We start from the raw sequence: 17141 nt of genomic DNA, 5'->3' as shown, positions 1-17141 counted from the left end.
TGCCAGATCTGGCTGAGCCTGGGATGGTTCAGGCCTCTGAAGGGCCTGTTGGAATACTAGTCAGTGCCTCCTTCAGACCAGTACATCCAACTGCCCCATTCCTGCCCCCCTCACCAAACCCCTGTTCACCATGCTATTTCTGCAGCTGCCGATAAGCTCATTCACATCATCCGCTCTCCTGATGCCCCATTTCTCAGTAAAGCCCTGACTCGTTACACCAGCCAGTCCCTCTACCATGGATCACAATGTTTACAGCGCAGAGAGAGAGGCTGTTCAGCTCCACAATTAGGGTGAGGAGCTCACAGACCTCCTTTGTCAGTGAGATTATGATCCTTCACTCAGCTGCGACTATCACTTTCCAAAAGCCATTTGTACACCAAGCCAAACTTTCTCCAGGGCTTCTGCCAACCTTGAGTTCACCCTTTGTCTACTTTCGGATCGTCTCTCATGTTGTCTTATGGTCATCCTGTCGATCAGGCCTCTTTCTCGCTCCTTTGTGCTTATTCCTGTCGAATCTGCAGACTATTTCCTATCAGTTGGTGGCTCAGTGGTTAGCACCGCTACCTCACAGTAGCAGGGACCCGGGTTTGATTCCAGCCTTGGGTGTCTGTGTCGGAGTTTGCACATTCTCCCCGTGTCTGCATGGGTTTCTGCTGAGTGCTGCAGTTTCCTCCCATAGTCCAAAGATGTGCAGTGCAGGTGGATTGGCCATGCTAAATTGCCCCGTTGTGTCCAGGGATGTGCCCATAGGATTAGCCATGGTAAAATAAAACCCATGCAATGTTCCAGGTGGGATACACCTCAGCAGGTCAGTGCAGACTCAGTGGCCTGAATGGCCTCTGTCTGCACTGCAGGGATTCTCTGACACTGCATTGACTGATAATGAGTCCCCTCTCCTTTGAATCTGCTATCATTTCCCCTGACAAAAAACAAACGTTGATCCTTTTAACCGTGCAAATTTCTGCCTCTTTTCCAGTTTCCATTTCCCTTCGAGCCTCTTTCCCAAATTCATGCTGATGTCTCCAGCAGCTCTCTGTTTGATTCCTTCCGAACGAGTTTCCAGACCCCAGCACGGTTCCCAACCTCCCCTTCTTGAGGTCACCAATACCCTCCTGTTGTGGCGGTGACGGAGAAAAATGTGCTCTCCCTGTCCAGTCTGCAGCCTTCTGACACACCTGGCCTCACCACCATCCCCCAACATATAAGCAATATGATGTGGGAATGTGGAACCAGGCAGGGAGCAAGTGAGTCAGACAGTACCAGATAAGAGTGAAACAAAACAGTGCACGGCTGGAATATGACTCGTGCCTCACTCATCATCCTGCAATGCCTCTCCTTGGCGCAATGAACTATTCCTTTCTGGGTTGGCTTCCCATCTCAGTTCGCTCAGTGTTGGATTTTCCAGGACAGGCTCTCCTCCCCCTGTTACCTCTGGAATGATTTGTGACCACCTCCTATTTTTCATTGATATCACCTCAGACGCAGCATCAAGACACCTTGCCTTTAATTTAAGCTTGACTTGCTGCATTCTCAGTCACCTTGTCTTCTCTCCGCTGTCCCCACTCCAGTGGGACTGTGTTCTTTCCAGTCTGGCAGTTAGACACACCATTGTCCTGCCATTCTTACTGAATTACCAAGAACCTTTCTCCCCCAGCGCTCCACCCGAACCCCCTCCCACTATAAGTGCTGCCCTGTGGAACCAATCTGAAGCCCATCTAACCTACACTATTCCATTTACATCCATATGTTTATCCAATGACCATTTAAAAGCCCATAAAGTTAGTGAGTCTACTACTGTTGCCTGTACTACTCTGAGTAAGGAAACTACCTCTGACATTTGCCCTAAAGCTCTCTCTCTCTCTCTTTCTCCATGGATGCTGCCAGACCTGCTGTGATCCCCAGTGTTTTCAGTCCAGATACCAGCACCTGTAATTTGCTTCTCTGTCAAAATGACCCCCTCACACTGGTGACTGGCAACTCTTCCTCACCGCCATGTGACCTCTGCATTACCTCGAAGTCGTCATGCTGCTGGGTTTCAGCTTCCAGTATTCACTCAGTAGACACTTCAGAGCTGAAAATGTGTTGCTGGAAAAGCGCAGCAGGTCAGGCAGCATCCAAGGAGCAGGAGAATCGACGTTTCGGGCATAAGCCCTTCTTCAGATTCCTGAAGAAGGGCTCATGCCCGAAACGTCGATTCTCCTGCTCCTTGGATGCTGCCTGACCCGCTGCGCTTTTCCAGCAACACATTTTCAGCTCTGACCTCCAGCATCTGCGGTCCTCACTTTCTCCTCTGTAGACACTTCAGTTCTGTATTGGAAAGGCTAAAGCCATTTGCCTTCAGTCTTTGTCTGTCTGAACCAAACTCATGCTGTCTACTGCTGCTCTCTGACCCATCTCCAGCCTCACCTCAGTTCGTCTATTGCTGGAACTTGCACTCTGTCCAGCCAAGACTACTACGCAACTGTCCTGGCCAGCAAGCCTCCTTGCAGCCTCTGTGAACCTCAGTCAGTTCCATATCCTACTGCTGATATACATTGGCTTCAATCTGACACTGCTGCGGCAATTAGAACAATTGTTTCTTTCTGCGCCAAATCCCCTGTGACCTCTAACCTCCCTTCCTGTGTATCATTTTCCAGCCTTAAAAACCTCCACATATCCGAATCCCCTCAGTTCGAACCTCTTGCACAGTCCCTGTTTTAAGCAGTCTACCACTGGAGATATGTCTTCTCAGTTGTTGAGGCTGGAAACTCTTAAATTCCCACCTCTTTGACTCTCTACCTCTCTCCTGTTCCAACACACTTTGTAAAACCAGCTTTGTAATTCAACAAGAAGTAATGGATAGCAGTTTTAGCATCTTCCACTGTTGGTCAATATGAATTTGATCGAAAGAGGGTCCTGTGAAATACATTGGGATGATGTACTCTCAGGGGTGCTTGATGTTACAAGTCATTGTTTCATTGTAAACAGCGTGAGTCCTGATCACTCATTGTCTGCAGTGTAAACAGAGTGAGCCTAGGTCACTGTGTGTGTGTGTGTCCAGTGTAAGCGGACTCAGTCTACATCACTCTCTGTGTCTGCAGTAAATGAAGTGAGTCCAGATCTCTGACAGTGTAAACGGAATGATCCCGGAGCGCCGTCGGTGTAAACGGAATGATCCCGGAGCGCCGCCGGTGTAAACGGAATGATCCCGGAGCGCCGCCGGTGTAAACTGAGTGATCCCGGAGCGCCGTCGGTGTAAACGGAATGATCCCGGAGCGCCGTCGGTGTAAACGGAGTGATCCCGGAGCGCCGTTGGAGTAAACAGATTGAGGCCGGAGCGCCGTCGGTGTAAACGGAGTGAGACCGGAGCGCCGTCGGTGTAAACGGAGTGACCCCGAAGCGCCGTCGGTGTAAATGGATTGAGGCCTGAGCGCCGTCGGTGTAAACAGAATGACCCCGGAGCGCAGTCGGTGTAAACGGAGTGACCCCGGAGCGCAGTCGGTGTAAACTGAGTGATCCCGGAGCGCCGTCGGTGTAAACGGAATGATCCCGGAGCGCCGCCGGTGTAAACGGAATGATCCCGGAGCGCCGCCGGTGTAAACTGAGTGATCCCGGAGCGCCGTCGGTGTAAACGGAATGATCCCGGAGCGCCGTCGGTGTAAACGGAGTGATCCCAGAGCGCCGTTGGAGTAAACAGATTGAGGCCGTAGCGCCGTCGGTGTAAACGGAGTGAGACCGGAGCGCCGTCGGTGTAAACGGAGTGACCCCGAAGCGCCGTCGGTGTAAATGGATTGAGGCCTGAGCGCCGTCGGTGTAAACAGAATGACCCCGGAGCGCAGTCGGTGTAAACGGAGTGACCCCGGAGCGCAGTCGGTGTAAACGGAGTGACCCCGGAGCGCCATCGGTGTAAACGGAGTGACCCCGGAGCGCCGTCGGTGTAAACGGAGTGACCCCGGAGCGCAGTCGGTGTAAACGGAGTGACCCCGGAGCGCAGTCGGTGTAAACGGAGTGACCCCGGAGCGCCATCGGTGTAAACGGAGTGACCCCGGAGCGCCGTCGGTGTAAACGGAGTGATCCCGGAGCGTAGTCGGTGTAAACAGAATGACCCCGGAGCGCAGTCGGTGTAAACGGAGTGACCCCGGAGCGTAGTCGGTGTAAACGGAGTGACCCCGGAGCGGCGTCGGTGTAAACGGAGTGACCCCGGAGCGTAGTCGGTGTAAACGGAGTGACCCCGGAGCGCAGTCGGTGTAAACGGAGTGACCCCGGAGCGGCGTCGGTGTAAACGGAATGATCCCGGAGCGCCGTCAGAGAAAACGGATTGAGGCCGGAGCGCCGTCGGTGTAAACAGAATGATCCCGGAGCGCCGTCAGAGTAAACGGATTGAGGCCGGAGCGCTGTCGGTGTAAACGGAGTGACCCCGGAGCGCCGTCAGAGTAAACGGAATGATCTCGGAGCGCCGTCGGTGTAAACGGAGTGACTCCGGAGCGGCGTCGGTGTAAACAGAGTGATCCCGGAGCGCTGTAGGTGTAAACGGATTGAGGCCGGAGCGCCGTCGGTGTAAACGGAGTAATCCCGGAGCGCCGTCGGTGTAAACGGAGTGAGACCGGAGCGCCGTCGGTGTAAACGGAGTGAGACTGAAGCGCCGTCGGTGTAAACGGAGTGAGACCGGAGCGCCGTCGGTGTAAACGGAGTGATCCCGGAGCGCCGTCGGTGTAAACAGAGTGAGACCGAAGCGCAGTCGGTGTAAACGGAGTGAGACCGGAGCGCCGTCGGTGTAAACAGAGTGAGGCCGGAGCGCCGTCGGTGTAAACGGAGTGATCCCGGAGCGCCGTCGGTGTAAACGGAGTGATCCCGGAGCGCCGTCGGTGTAAACGGAGTGAGACCGGAGCGCCGTCGGTGTAAACGGAGTGAGACCGGAGCGCCGTCGGTGTAAACGGAGTGAGGACGGAGCGCCGTCGGTGTAAACGGAGTGAGACCGAAGCGCAGTCGGTGTAAACGGAGTGAGACCGGAGCGCCGTCGGTGTAAACGGAGTGAGGCCGGAGCGCCGTCGGTGTAAACGGAGTGATCCCGGAGCGCCGTCGGTGTAAACGGAGTGAGACCGGAGCGCCGTCGGTGTAAACGGAGTGAGGACGGAGCGCCGTCGGTGTAAACGGAGTGAGGACGGAGCGCTGTCGGTGTAAACGGAGTGAGACCGGAGCGCCGTCGGTGTAAACGGAGTGAGGCCGGAGCGCCGTCGGTGTAAATGGAGTGAGACCGGAGCGCTGTTGGTGTAAACGGAGTGAGGCTGCAGCACCATTGGTGTTAACAAAGTGAATCTAGATCACTCTCAGTGTTTGCAGTGTAAATAGAGTGAGTCCTGGCCACTTGTAGTAGCTGCGGTCAGTGCACTGTAATTGCAGCATGCTGCTGAGCTGGCTCTGCACTGTAACTCAGCTATTGTGTTGCTGTTTGCGTGGAGGATGTTTAGTTTCTGTGTGAAACGGCTGTTCCTGTGCAGTTATCACCGTCCCGTCGGTGCTGCTGAGTTGCAAACTGCTGGCTCAGGATCGAGGCATGTGGACCGCAACCTCGGAGACTGAATTGGCAGTAGCTCTGTTTTCGTATGCAGTTGGATAGATTTACTGAGCTAATGCATCAGCCTCCAGCAGCATTGATTAAAGGGCAGCACTTTATAAATATCAGCTGGTGCTGAAGGGAAGGAGGAGGTGGGGGGCAGGGCAGATTCTGCAGAGCCTTTGCTGTGCGTCGGAAGAGAGCAGACCGCACCCTACCTGTCTTGCTGGACTCTGGAGTCCAGCCCTGCTAATCTCACCAACCCGTGTAACCTGCTTGGTTTCGGATGCTGTAAGCAGCTCTGTTTTTTTTGGTCAAGTGCAGAAGAGCTTGATAGAGACCTGGTGCCTGTGGATGTTCGGAGCCGGAAAGTTGTGCGCATTGGTCTGTACCGTGGTCGCAAGTCCACTGGTCGCGTTATATTGCTCACGTTGGACTGACTGTCCAGCTTTGTTCCTGCAGACTCACAATGGTACAGCGCCTTAATTTGAGGCGTCAGTTCTCGAAGGTGAGTTTGCGAATTTTCTGTTACATCTTTCAACCCTGGCTGTAACCTTTGATCATTTAATTCAAATAGTACTTCTGCTGTCTGAGATTTGATGAGTGTTTGGCTCCTACCTCGCTCAGTAGAAATGAGAAGAGGGAACTTAGCAGTGAGTTTGAAAACTGCAGAAACAGCTCCAATTCCCAGGGTTTGTGTCTTTACGTGTTGGTGGACTAAGTTCCCTCCATTTCATGCAGTCAGCAGGTTTGTCTTAAATTACATAGTGACCTTTTTGCTATTTGAAACTGATCTGTCGCGAGCTGAACTCAAGCAACAGGGCTGTACTCCCTCCCTCCCCTCCCCTTCTTCTCCCCCACCTACCTTGTCCGTGTATCTCCCCTCTCTTCCCCCCCTCCCCCCCCCCTTTGACCTGCATGTGTGTCAGTCTCCTGGCATGTTCAGATGATGAGAATTGTTCAAGATGCATGTGCAGAGGGACCCAGCTGGGCTAATCTGGTCCCCGCCCTTGGTCATTCAGTGCTATTGTTCCTTCACGATCGAGATGTAGATGGACAGCAGAAGAAGGACATTTGGCCCATCAGGTTTGTGATGCCCCTTTTGAAGGGGGATCTCGGTGTCCTCGCTCCCCCGCTCTTTTCCCAACGTTCCTGCAAGTGTTTGTCCTTGCAGTATTTCTCGAATGTGCTGTGATGGAATGTCACCAACCCCACTGACCCAACAAGCACCCCCCCCCCCCCCCCCAACCCATTGCAACACCGAACCACTCACTGGGAGCAACGAGTTTATTCTCATGTTGCTGCTTTTGGTAATCTCCTTCAATCTCTGTCCTTGGGTTATCGATTGTATGGGCTGTCCATGTAACTGTACCTTGGAACCATTCTACTGAATCTCTGAAAATCTCTAATCTAGCCCCACCATGGGTGTCTCTCCTTTCAGAGTGGTGCCTGGCATTGGGATTGGGCTTACTTCTCTAACTATGTGTGAATGCTGTGGGCCACTATGCTGCTGGCTATTGTTCACTTTACAGTGCACTGCACTGCTCTAACTACTCGAAGGATTGAGTTCCAATTACTCCCCCTCCCCCCTTCCCCACCAACCCCACCCCCCCCCCATACACATGCTGCTCTGTTCACCCATTATCCCTGTCCTTGAAGGCATACACTAGTTCCTGCAAAAAAAAATGCCTTATTTCAAAATTTCTACGTTTGCGTTCAAATAATCTTGCCCCTCCCTGTCTCTTTTGTCCTCCTCTACAGCTATTGTAACAGGAGGTTGGAGGAGTTAGACTGTGGAGCAAGGAGCTGGTTACAGTTGCAGATTCCTTCAGTGATTTCAGCATAGTCTGCCTGGTGTATTATTAACTAAGCTCGGCAGTAAGTACATTTTGGGTACTTCCTTGTCCAGGAATACAATAGAGGTATTCTGCTCCGGAATCACCCGCTCCCTGACTGCACAGTTGCTTCACTCTCGCTCCATTGACAGTGTGTGCTGTGCAAAGCCAGAGGCAGGCACGGGATGTCTCCAGGAAAGGTAGCTCACCCTGTTTCAGGCTCTCTGTACACACTGTTGCTTTGCTAGATTCCAGACGGTAACAGTATCACAACTGTGTGTGGTAAACCCATTATCTGAGGGACTCTGTTGAGCTCTTTGTGTTTGAGGCTGTGTATGTTGTGCTCTCTGTCTCCCTCTGATGACCTGAGACTTAGCTACCAATTGCCCTTCTCTTTAACCTGCAGCTATTTAAAAAAAAAGAGTTCATGAGATGTGGGCACCGCTGGCTGGGCTGGCATTCCTTGCTGCTGGTGATAAGGGCGGCACGGATTAGCCATAGGAAATGCAAGTTGATAGGTTAGGGGATGAATCTGGGTGAAGGTGGGCGGCACAGTGGTTAGCACAGCTGCCTCACAGCGCCAGAGACCCGGGTTCAATCCCCCTTTCGGGCAACTGTCTGTGTGAAGTTTGCACATTCTCCCCGTGTCTGCGTGGGTTTCCTCCGGGTGCTCCGGTTTCCTCCCACTGTCCAAAGATGTGCAAGTTAGGTGAATTGGCCATGCTAAATTGCCTGTAGTGTTAGGGGTAGATGTAGGGGAATGTGTCTGGGTGTGTTGCTCTTCGGAGGGTCGGTGTGGACTTGTCGGGCCGAAGGGCCTGTTTCCACTCTGTAGGGAATTTAATCTAATCAAAATTTAATCCAAGCTGCCTTCTTGAACTGCTGCAGTTCATGTTCTGTAGGCTAATCCACAAGGGGAACGTTTGACTCAGCAACAGTGAAGGAATGGCTATATTTGTTCCTAGTCCGGATGCTGAGTGGCGGATGGTGGTGTTCCCATATACCTCCTGCTCTTATCCTTTTGGTTGTGGTCGTCAGTTGGAAGATGCTGTCTGAGAGTCTTTGGTCAATGTGTTGCATTGCATCTTGTAATTAGTATACACTTCTGCTACTGAGCGTCAGTGGTGAAGGGAGTGGATGTTTGTGGAAGTGGTGCCAATCAAGCAGGCTCCTTTGTGCTGGCTGGCTGTGCTGTCCAGCACACCCCTGATTGTGCCTTAATAGATGGTGGAAAGGCTTTGAGGAGTAAGAAGGTGAGTTACTTGTTGCTGTATTCATAACCTTTTGACCTGTTCTTGTAGCCACTGTATTTTCATGGCGAGTCTAGTTCAATGTCTGGTCAATGGCAAACCCCAGGATGTTGACAGTGATAGCGACACCATGGAATGTCAAAAGGCAGTGGTTAGAATCTCTCTTGTGTGGTGCAAATGTTACTTGCCACTTTTCAGCCCAGACCTGGATATCGTTGCGAATGGTGCTGAACGTTGTGCAATCATTAGCCAACGAAGCAGCTGAAGATAGAGTCATAGAGGTGTACAGCATGGAAGCAGACCCTTCGGTCCAACCTGTCCATGCCGACCAGATGTCCCAACCCAATCTAGACCCACCTGCCAGCATCCGGCCCATATCCCTCCAAACCCTTCCTATTCATATACCCATCCAAATGCCTCTTAAATGTTGCAATTGTACCAGCTTCCACCATTTCTTCTGGCAGCTCATTCCACATCCCTCTGTGTGAAAATGTTGTCCCGTAGGTCTCCTTTAAATCTTTCCCCTCTCACCCTAAACCTATGCCCTCTAGTTCTGGACTCCCCGACCGCAGAGAAAAGACCTTGCCTATTTACCCTATCTATGCCCCTCATAATTTTGTAAACCTCTATAAAGTCACCCCTCAGCCTCCGACGCTCCAGAGTAAACAGCCCCAGTTTGTTCAGCCTCTCCCTATAGCTCTGATCCTCCAACCCTGGCAACATCCTTGTAAATCTTTTCTGAACCCTTTCAAGTTTCACAACATCTTTCCGATAGGAAGGAGACCAATATTCCAACAGTGGCCTAACCAATGTCCTGTACAGACGCAGCATGACCTCCCAACTCCTGTACTCAACACTCTGACCAATAAAGGAAAGCATACCAAACGCCTTCTTCACTATCCTATCTACCTGTGACTCCACTTACAAGGAGCTATGAACCTGCACTCCCAAGGTCTCTTTGTTCAGCAACACTCCCTGGGACCTTACCATTAAGTGTACAAGTCCTGCTAAGGTTTGCTTTCCTAAAATGCAGCACATCACATTTATCTGAATTAAACTCCATCTACCACTTCTTAGCCCTTTGGCCCACCTGATCAAGAGCCTGTTGTAATCTGAGGTACCCTCCGATTTTGGTGTCATCTGCAAACTTACTAACTGTACCTCTTATGCTCGCATCCAAATCATTTATGTAAATGACAAAAAGTAGAGGACCCAGCCCCGATCCTTGTGGCACTCCACTGGTCACAGGCCTCCAGTCTGAAAAACAACCCTCCACCATCACCCTCTATCTTCTACCTTTGAGCCAGTTCTGTATCCAAATGGCCAGTACCCTGTATTCTTTGAGATCTAACTAGGACACTACCTCCTGCAGAGATGTCCCGGAGCTGAGATGACTGACCTCCAACAACCACAACCACCTTCCTATGGGACAGGTATGACTTCAACCACCACAGAGTTTACCCCCTGATTCTCATTGATATCAGTTTTGCTATGGTTCCTTGACGCTACACTCCCATCAAATGCAGCCTTGATGTCAAGGGCTGTCACTCTGACCTCACCTCTGGAATTCAGCTCTTTTGTCCATGTTATGAACAAAGACTGTATTGAGATCAGAATCAGAGTGGCTCTGGCAGAACCCAAGTTGGGCAGCACTGAGCTGTTATTGCTGAACAGGCACTGCTTCATAGCACTGTTGATGACACATTCCATCACTTCGCTGATGATCGAGTTCAGCTGAAGGGGCTGTAATTGGCTGGGTTGGACTTTTCCCATTCTTTGTGGACAGGACATACCTGGGCAATTTTCCACATTAGGTAGATACCTCTATTGTGACTGTACTTCAGCGACATCTCTCTACTGATGTGCTGGGCTTCCCCATCATTCAGGATGGGGATACTTATGAATCCTTCTACTCCAATGAGTTGTTTAAATGTCTAACATCATTCATGATTGGTTGAAGAGCTTAGAGAGTCTGTGACTATTATAGGGGCTTGTTTACACTGCCTGTGAGCATGTGTGAAATATGTGGTTAGACAGATGGTAACAACTTCCTGCTGTAAAAACATGTTTTTTCATTTTTGGTTCTTGTGTAGAAATATTCATTTAATGTAGAACATTATAGCACAGTTCAGGCCCTTTGGCCCTTGATGTTGTGCCGACCTTTTATCCTACTCTAAGAGCAACCTAACCAATATACCCTTCATTCTACTATCTCCCATATCTTCATTGTACTATCCAAGAGTTGCTTGAATGCCCCTAATATATCTGACTCTTCTACCACTCTACCATTCCATGCACCCACCACTCTCTGTGTAAAACACCTCCCTCTGACATCTCCCCTAAACCTTCCTCCAATCAAAAATTATACCCCCTCTTGTGATAGCAACTTCCACTCTGGTTATCTACTCTACCTATGCCTCATCATCTTGTACACCTCTATCAAGTCACCGCTCATCCTTCTTTCCTTCCAATGAGAAAGACCCTAACTCCCTCAACCTTTCTTCATGAGACAGGGTTCTGGGTAATCTAAGTTGGAGGACAGTAAACATTGTGGCTGTAAGAGTGGCTCCTTTTTTTTTTGAGGTATTTCAGGTGTTGGAGGTGATTTCCTCGAATTCCAGGAGCAGTAATTTCTGTTTTATATACTGTTGCATTGTTTTGGAACTTTGGGGGGAAAAAGATCAAAACGATGGCATTTTAAAAAGCAGGAAGACAGACAATGGTCAGAGAAACAAACCTATGCTGCTCTCTGACACAGCAGGGAGTCTGCACAGTTACTGCCTTTGCTGTTTGAGTACAAGTGTGTCTGGACATCCAAGTGTGTCCAGGGAAAATGAACAAACAGCGAAATTCACAGCTGACCTTGGAGGAACCTGTGTGGGAGAGCTCACAGCACAGGAACACATAACTGGAACCTTGCTGTAAATCTGTATTGGTGAGTGGAGTGGGTTCTTTTTTGATTATATTTTTCACTGAGATCTGTCTTAGAGTCAAATGCCTTTTAAATGTTGCAAATGTACCAGCATCCACCTCTTTTAGTGAAATTTTAAATATATAAGCCCTAAGTATTAAGTTAGCCTGGAGCAGTGATTTATTTTAGAGCGATAAGACAGTGTTATTTTCTGGGTCTGTAGATTGTGAGGGTGCAAAGATGGCCTTTAGTAGAGTGATATGCTCTTCCTGTTGAATGTGTTTAGGGAGAGTTTCCATGTTACTGATGATTGTGTCTGCAGGAAGTGCCTTTGTTTGCTAATCCTATCAGATCGCATCGATTAGTTGGAGCAGCAGTTCGGGGCAATAAGAAATTTACAGGAGCTAGGGAGTGCAATGGGTGGCAGTTATAGGAAGGGAGAAAAGCTGCAGATACAGTCAGGTAAATGGGTTAACTCCAGGCAAGGTAGGAGCGGGTAGAGGCAAGTACTGCAGCAGTCTTCTGTGGCTATTCCCATCTCAAAACAAGTATGCTTGATGGACTCTCAGGGGAATGTAGCCCAAACAGCAAAGTTCCTGGTACCAAGAATGACTCTAATGCAATGAGGGGTATGTCAGGTTCCAAGAGATTGATAGTGTTAGGGGACTGTCTCGTCCGAGGCACAGACAGATGTTTCTGCAGCCAGCAGCAAAAACATCAGAATAGTGTATTGCCTCCCTGGTACCAGGATCAAGGATATCTTGGAGAGGGTGCAGAATGTTCTTAAAGGGGAGAGGGGCCAGCAGGAGGTCTTCATACACGTTGGAACTAATGACACATGAAGGGAAAAGGATGCGATTCTGAAGGGAGAATATAGAAGGTTAGGCAGGAATTTATAAAGGAGGTTCTCAAGGAAGGTAATATCTGGATTACTGCCAGTGCTGCGAGCTAGTGAGAGCAGGAATAGGAGGATAGAGCAGGTGAACGCGTGGCTGAGGAGCTGGTGTATGGGAGAAGGATTCACATTTTTGGACCATTGGAATCTCTTCTGGGGTAGAAATGACCTGTACAAGAAGGACGGATTGCACCTAAAAGATTTGCTAGAACTGCTCAGAACGATTTAAACTTGTAAGGTGGGGTGGGGGTGGGACCCAAGGACATAGTGAGGAATGAGATCAATCTGAGGCTGATACAGGTGGGAAAAGGAGTGAGTTAAACAATCAGGGCAGGCAGGGACAAAGCAGAGAACAAGGTAGGACTGATAAATTAAACTGCATTTACTTCAATGCAAGAGGCCTAACAGGGAAGGCAGATGAACTCAGGGCATGGTTAGGAACAGGGGACTAGGGTATCATAGCAATTACAGAAACATGGCTCAGGGATGGGCAAGACTGGTAGCTTAATGTTCCAGGATACAAATGCTACAGGAGGGATAGAAAGGGAGGCAAGAGAGGAGGGGAAGTGGCGTTTTTGGTAAGAGATAGCATTACGGCTGTACTTGGGGAGGATATTCCTGGGAATACATCCAGGGAAGTTATTTGGGTGGACTGAGAAGTAGGAAAGGGATAATCACCTTACTGTGATTATATTATAGACCCCCAATAGTCAGCAGCAAATTGAGAAACCAATTTGTAAGGAGATCTCAGCTATCTGTAAGAATAATAGGGTGGTTATGGTAGGGGATTTTAAATTTCAATATAGACTGGGACTGCCATTGTGTTAAGGGTTTAGTTGGAGAGGAATTTGTTAAGTGTGTACAAGAAACGTTTCTGATTCAGTATATGGACATACCTACTAGAAAAGGTGTAAAACTTGACTTACTCTTGGGAAATAAGGCAGGTATTGCCTTGAGGTGTCAGTGGGGGAGCACTTTGATGCAGTGACCATTAATTCCATTAGATTTAAAATAGTGATGGAAAAGGAGAGACCGGATCTACAAGTTAAAGTTCTAAATTGGAGGAAGGTATTAGGAAGGCATTAGGCAAGAACTTTCAAAAGCTGATTGGGGGCAGATGCTCATAGGTGAAGGGACAGCTGGAAAATGGGAAGCCTTCAGAAATGAGATAACATGAATCCAGGGACAGTATGCTCATGTTAGGGTGAAAGGGAAGGCTGGTAGGTATAGGGAATGCTGGATGGCTAAAGAAATTAAGGTTTCGGTTAAGAAAAATAAGGAAGCATATGTCAGGTGCAGACAGGATAGATCAAGTGAATCCTTAGAAGAGTATAAAGGCAGTAGGAGTATACTTAAGAGGGAAATCAGGAGGGCAAAAAGGGGACATAAGGTAGCTTTGGCAAATAGGATTAAGGAGAATCCAAAGAGATTTTATAAATATATTAAGGACAAAAGAGTTACTAGGGAGAGAATAAGGCCTCTCAATGACCAACAAGGCAGCCTTTGTGTGGAACCACAGGAGATGGGGGAGATACTAAATGAGTATTTTGCATCAGTGTTTACTGTTGAGAAGGATATGGGAGATATAAAATGTGAGGAAATAGATGGTGACATCTTGAAAAATGTACACATTACAGAGGAGATGGTGCTGGATGTCTTAAAACGCATAAAAATGGATAAATCCCCAGGACCTGATCAGGTCTACCCTAGAACTCTGTGGGAAGTGATTGCTGGGCCCCTTGCTGAAATATTTGTCATTGATAGTCACAGGTGAGGTGTCGGAAGACTGGAGGTTGGTTAAGGTAGTGCCACTATTTAAGAAATGTGGAAAGGACAAGCCAGGGAATTATAGACCAGCAAACCTGACGTTGGTGATGGGCAAGTTGTTGGAGGGAATCCTGAGGGACAGGATTTAAATGCATTTTGAAAGGCAAGGACTGATTAGGGATAGTCAACATGGCTTAGTTTGTGGGAAATCATGCCTTGTGAAGTTGATTGAGTTTTTTGAAGAAGTAACAATGAGGATTGATGAGGGCAGAGCAGTGGATGTGATCTGTATGAACTTCAGTAAGGCGTTCGACAAGGTTCCCCATGGGAGACTGATTAGCAAGGTTAGATCTCATGGCATAAAAGGAGAACTAGCCATTTGGATACAGAACTGGCTCAGAGGTAAAAGACAGAGGGTGTTGGTGGAGGGTTGCTTTTCAGACTGGAGCCTGTGACCAGTGGAACACCACAAAGATTGGTGCTGGATCCATTGCTTTTTGTCTTATATCTAAATGATTTGGATGAAACCGTAGGAGGTATAGTTAGTAGGTTTGCAGATGACACCAAAATTGGAGGTGTAGTGGACAGTGAAAAAGGTTACCACAGAGTGCAATGAGATTTTGACCAGATGGGCCAATGGGCCAAGGAGTGGCAGATGGAGTTTAATTCAGATAAATGCGAGGTGCTGCATTTTGGGAAAGCAAACCTTAGCAGGACCTATACAGCTAATGGTAAGGTCCCAGGGAGTGTTGCTGAACAAAGAGACCTTGGAGTGTAGGTTCATAGTTTCTTGAAAGTGGAGTCGCAGGTAGATAGGATAGTGAAGAAAGTGTTTGGTATGCTTTCCTTTATTGGTCAGAATATTGAGTATGGGAGTTAGGAGGTCATGTTGCGGCTGTACAGGACATTGGTTTGGCCACTGTTGGAATATTTCATGCCATTCTGCACTCCCTCCTATTGGAAAGATGTTGTGAAACTTGAAAGAGTTCAGAAAAGATTTACAAGGATGTTGCCAGGGTTGGAGGACTTGAGCTACAGGGAGATGCTGAACAGGCTGGGGCTGTTTTCCCTTGAATGTCGGAAGCTAAGCGGGGGTGGGGGGGGGGTGACCTTACAGAGGTTTATAAAATCATGAGTGCATGGATAGGATAAATAGGCAAAGTCATTTCCCTGGGGTGGGGGAGACCAGAACTAGAGGGGATAAGTTTAGGGTGAAAGGGGAAAAATTTAAAAGGGATCTAAGGGTCAAGTATTTCATGCAGAGGATGGTGTGGGCATGGAATGAGCTGCCAGAGGAAATGGTAGAGGCTGGTACAATTACAACATTTACCAGGCATCTGGATGGGTATATGAATAGGAATGGTTTAGAAGGATGTGGGCCAGGTGCTGGCAACTGGGACCAGATTAGGTTAGGATATCTGGTTGGCATGGATGGGTTGGATCGAAGGGTCGGTTTCCATGCTGTACATCTCTATGACCAGGCAGCATCCTGGTAAATCTCCTCTGCACCCTCTGAAAAGCTTCCACACCTTTCCAATCATGAGGTGATCAATCAGATCTGAACACAATAGTTGAGTGTGGTCTAACCAGGACTTTATAGAGCTGCAGCATAACCTCGCAACTCTTAAATTCCATTCCCCTGCTAATGAAAACCAACACACCATATGCCTTCTTAACAACCCGACCAACTTGGGTGGCAACTTTGAGGGATTTATAGGACCCCAAGATCCCTCTGTTCCTCCACACTGCCAAGAATCCCGGCTTTAACACTGTCATCTGCATTCAAATTCAACCTTCCAAAATGAATCACTTAACACTTTTCCAGGTTGAACTCCATTTGCCACTTCTCAGTCCAGCTCTGCATCCTATCAGTGTCCCATTGCAACCTACAACAGCCCTCCACGCTATCCACAACTCAACCAACCTTTGTATCGTCAGCAAGTTTACTCACCCACCCTTCCACATCCTCATCTAAGTCAGTTATAAAAATCAGAGCAGAGGTCCCAGAACAGATCCCTGCGGAACACCACTGGTCACCGAGCTCCAGGCTGAATACTTTCTATCAACTACCACCCTCTGCCTTCTATGGGGCAGCTAATTATGTATCCAGACAGCCAAATTTCCCTATATGCAATGGCCTCTTGCTTTCTGAATGAGCCTACCATGGGGAACTTTACCAAACATCTTGCTAAAATCCATATACATCACATCCACTGCTCTATCTTCATCAATGTGTTTTGTCACATTCTCAAATAATTCAATGAGCCTTGTGAGGCATGACCTGCCCCTCACAAGTCTGGATTGGTGGTGCTGGAAGAGCACAGCAGTTCAGACAGCATCCAAAGAACAGCGAAATCGACGTTTCGGGCAAAAGCCCATCATCAGGAATAAAGGCAGTGAGCCTGAATCGTGGAAAGATAAGCTAGAGGAGGGTGGGGGTGGGGAGTGAGTAGCATAGAGGACAATGGGTGAGTGGGGAAGGGATGAAGGTGATAGGTCAGGGAGAAGAGGGTGGAGTGGATAGGTGGAAAAGGAGATAGGCAGGTAGGACAAGTCCGAACAAGTCATGGGGACAGTTACTGAGCTGGAAGTTTGAAACTAGGGTGAGGTGGGGGAAGGAGAAATGAGGAAACTGTTGAAGTCTACATTGATGCCCTGGGGTTGAAGTGTTCTGAGGCGGAAGATGAGGCGTTCTTCCTCCAGGCGTCTGGTGGTGAGGGAGCGGCGGTGAAGGAGGCCCAGGACCTCCATGTCCTCGGCAGAGTGGGAGGGGGAGTTGAAATGTTGGGCCACGGGGCGGTGTGGTTGATTGTTGCGGGTGTCCCGGAGATGTTCCCTAAAGTGCCCCTCACAAAGCCATGCTGACTATCTCTCGGCAAAGTATGCTTTTTCAAATTATCACAAATCCTGTCTCTCAGAAATCTGTCCAATAATTTGCCCACTACTGGCG

The 17141-nt window shown here is 48.9% G+C and overlaps 1 protein-coding gene across 7 annotated transcripts in view; it reads left to right on the top strand.

Moving 5' to 3' along the window:
- The window catches only part of LOC140483939 (transmembrane and coiled-coil domains protein 1-like), a 105065-nt gene that overhangs the window by 17720 nt on the left and 70204 nt on the right, over positions 1-17141 (top strand). The window contains exon 1 of one of the 7 annotated variants that reach the window (XM_072582794.1): positions 5439-6041. The exons of 4 other annotated variants lie outside the window; for them this stretch is intronic. In XM_072582794.1, coding sequence (XP_072438895.1) covers positions 6003-6041 — 39 coding nt within the window. In that variant the 5' untranslated portion in view covers positions 5439-6002. Of the gene's footprint in view, positions 1-5438; positions 6042-7538; positions 7569-9990; positions 10052-17141 lie in introns of those variants that run through there. 2 more of the 7 variants (XM_072582795.1, XM_072582796.1) reach the window with 2 other exon arrangements.

The sequence above is a fragment of the Chiloscyllium punctatum genome, chromosome 12, assembly GCF_047496795.1.
Source record: "Chiloscyllium punctatum isolate Juve2018m chromosome 12, sChiPun1.3, whole genome shotgun sequence".
Lineage (NCBI taxonomy): Eukaryota > Metazoa > Chordata > Chondrichthyes > Orectolobiformes > Hemiscylliidae > Chiloscyllium > Chiloscyllium punctatum.
The sequence above is the reverse complement of the archived record's forward strand: the minus strand, read 5'-3'. Positions and strand labels throughout refer to the sequence as shown.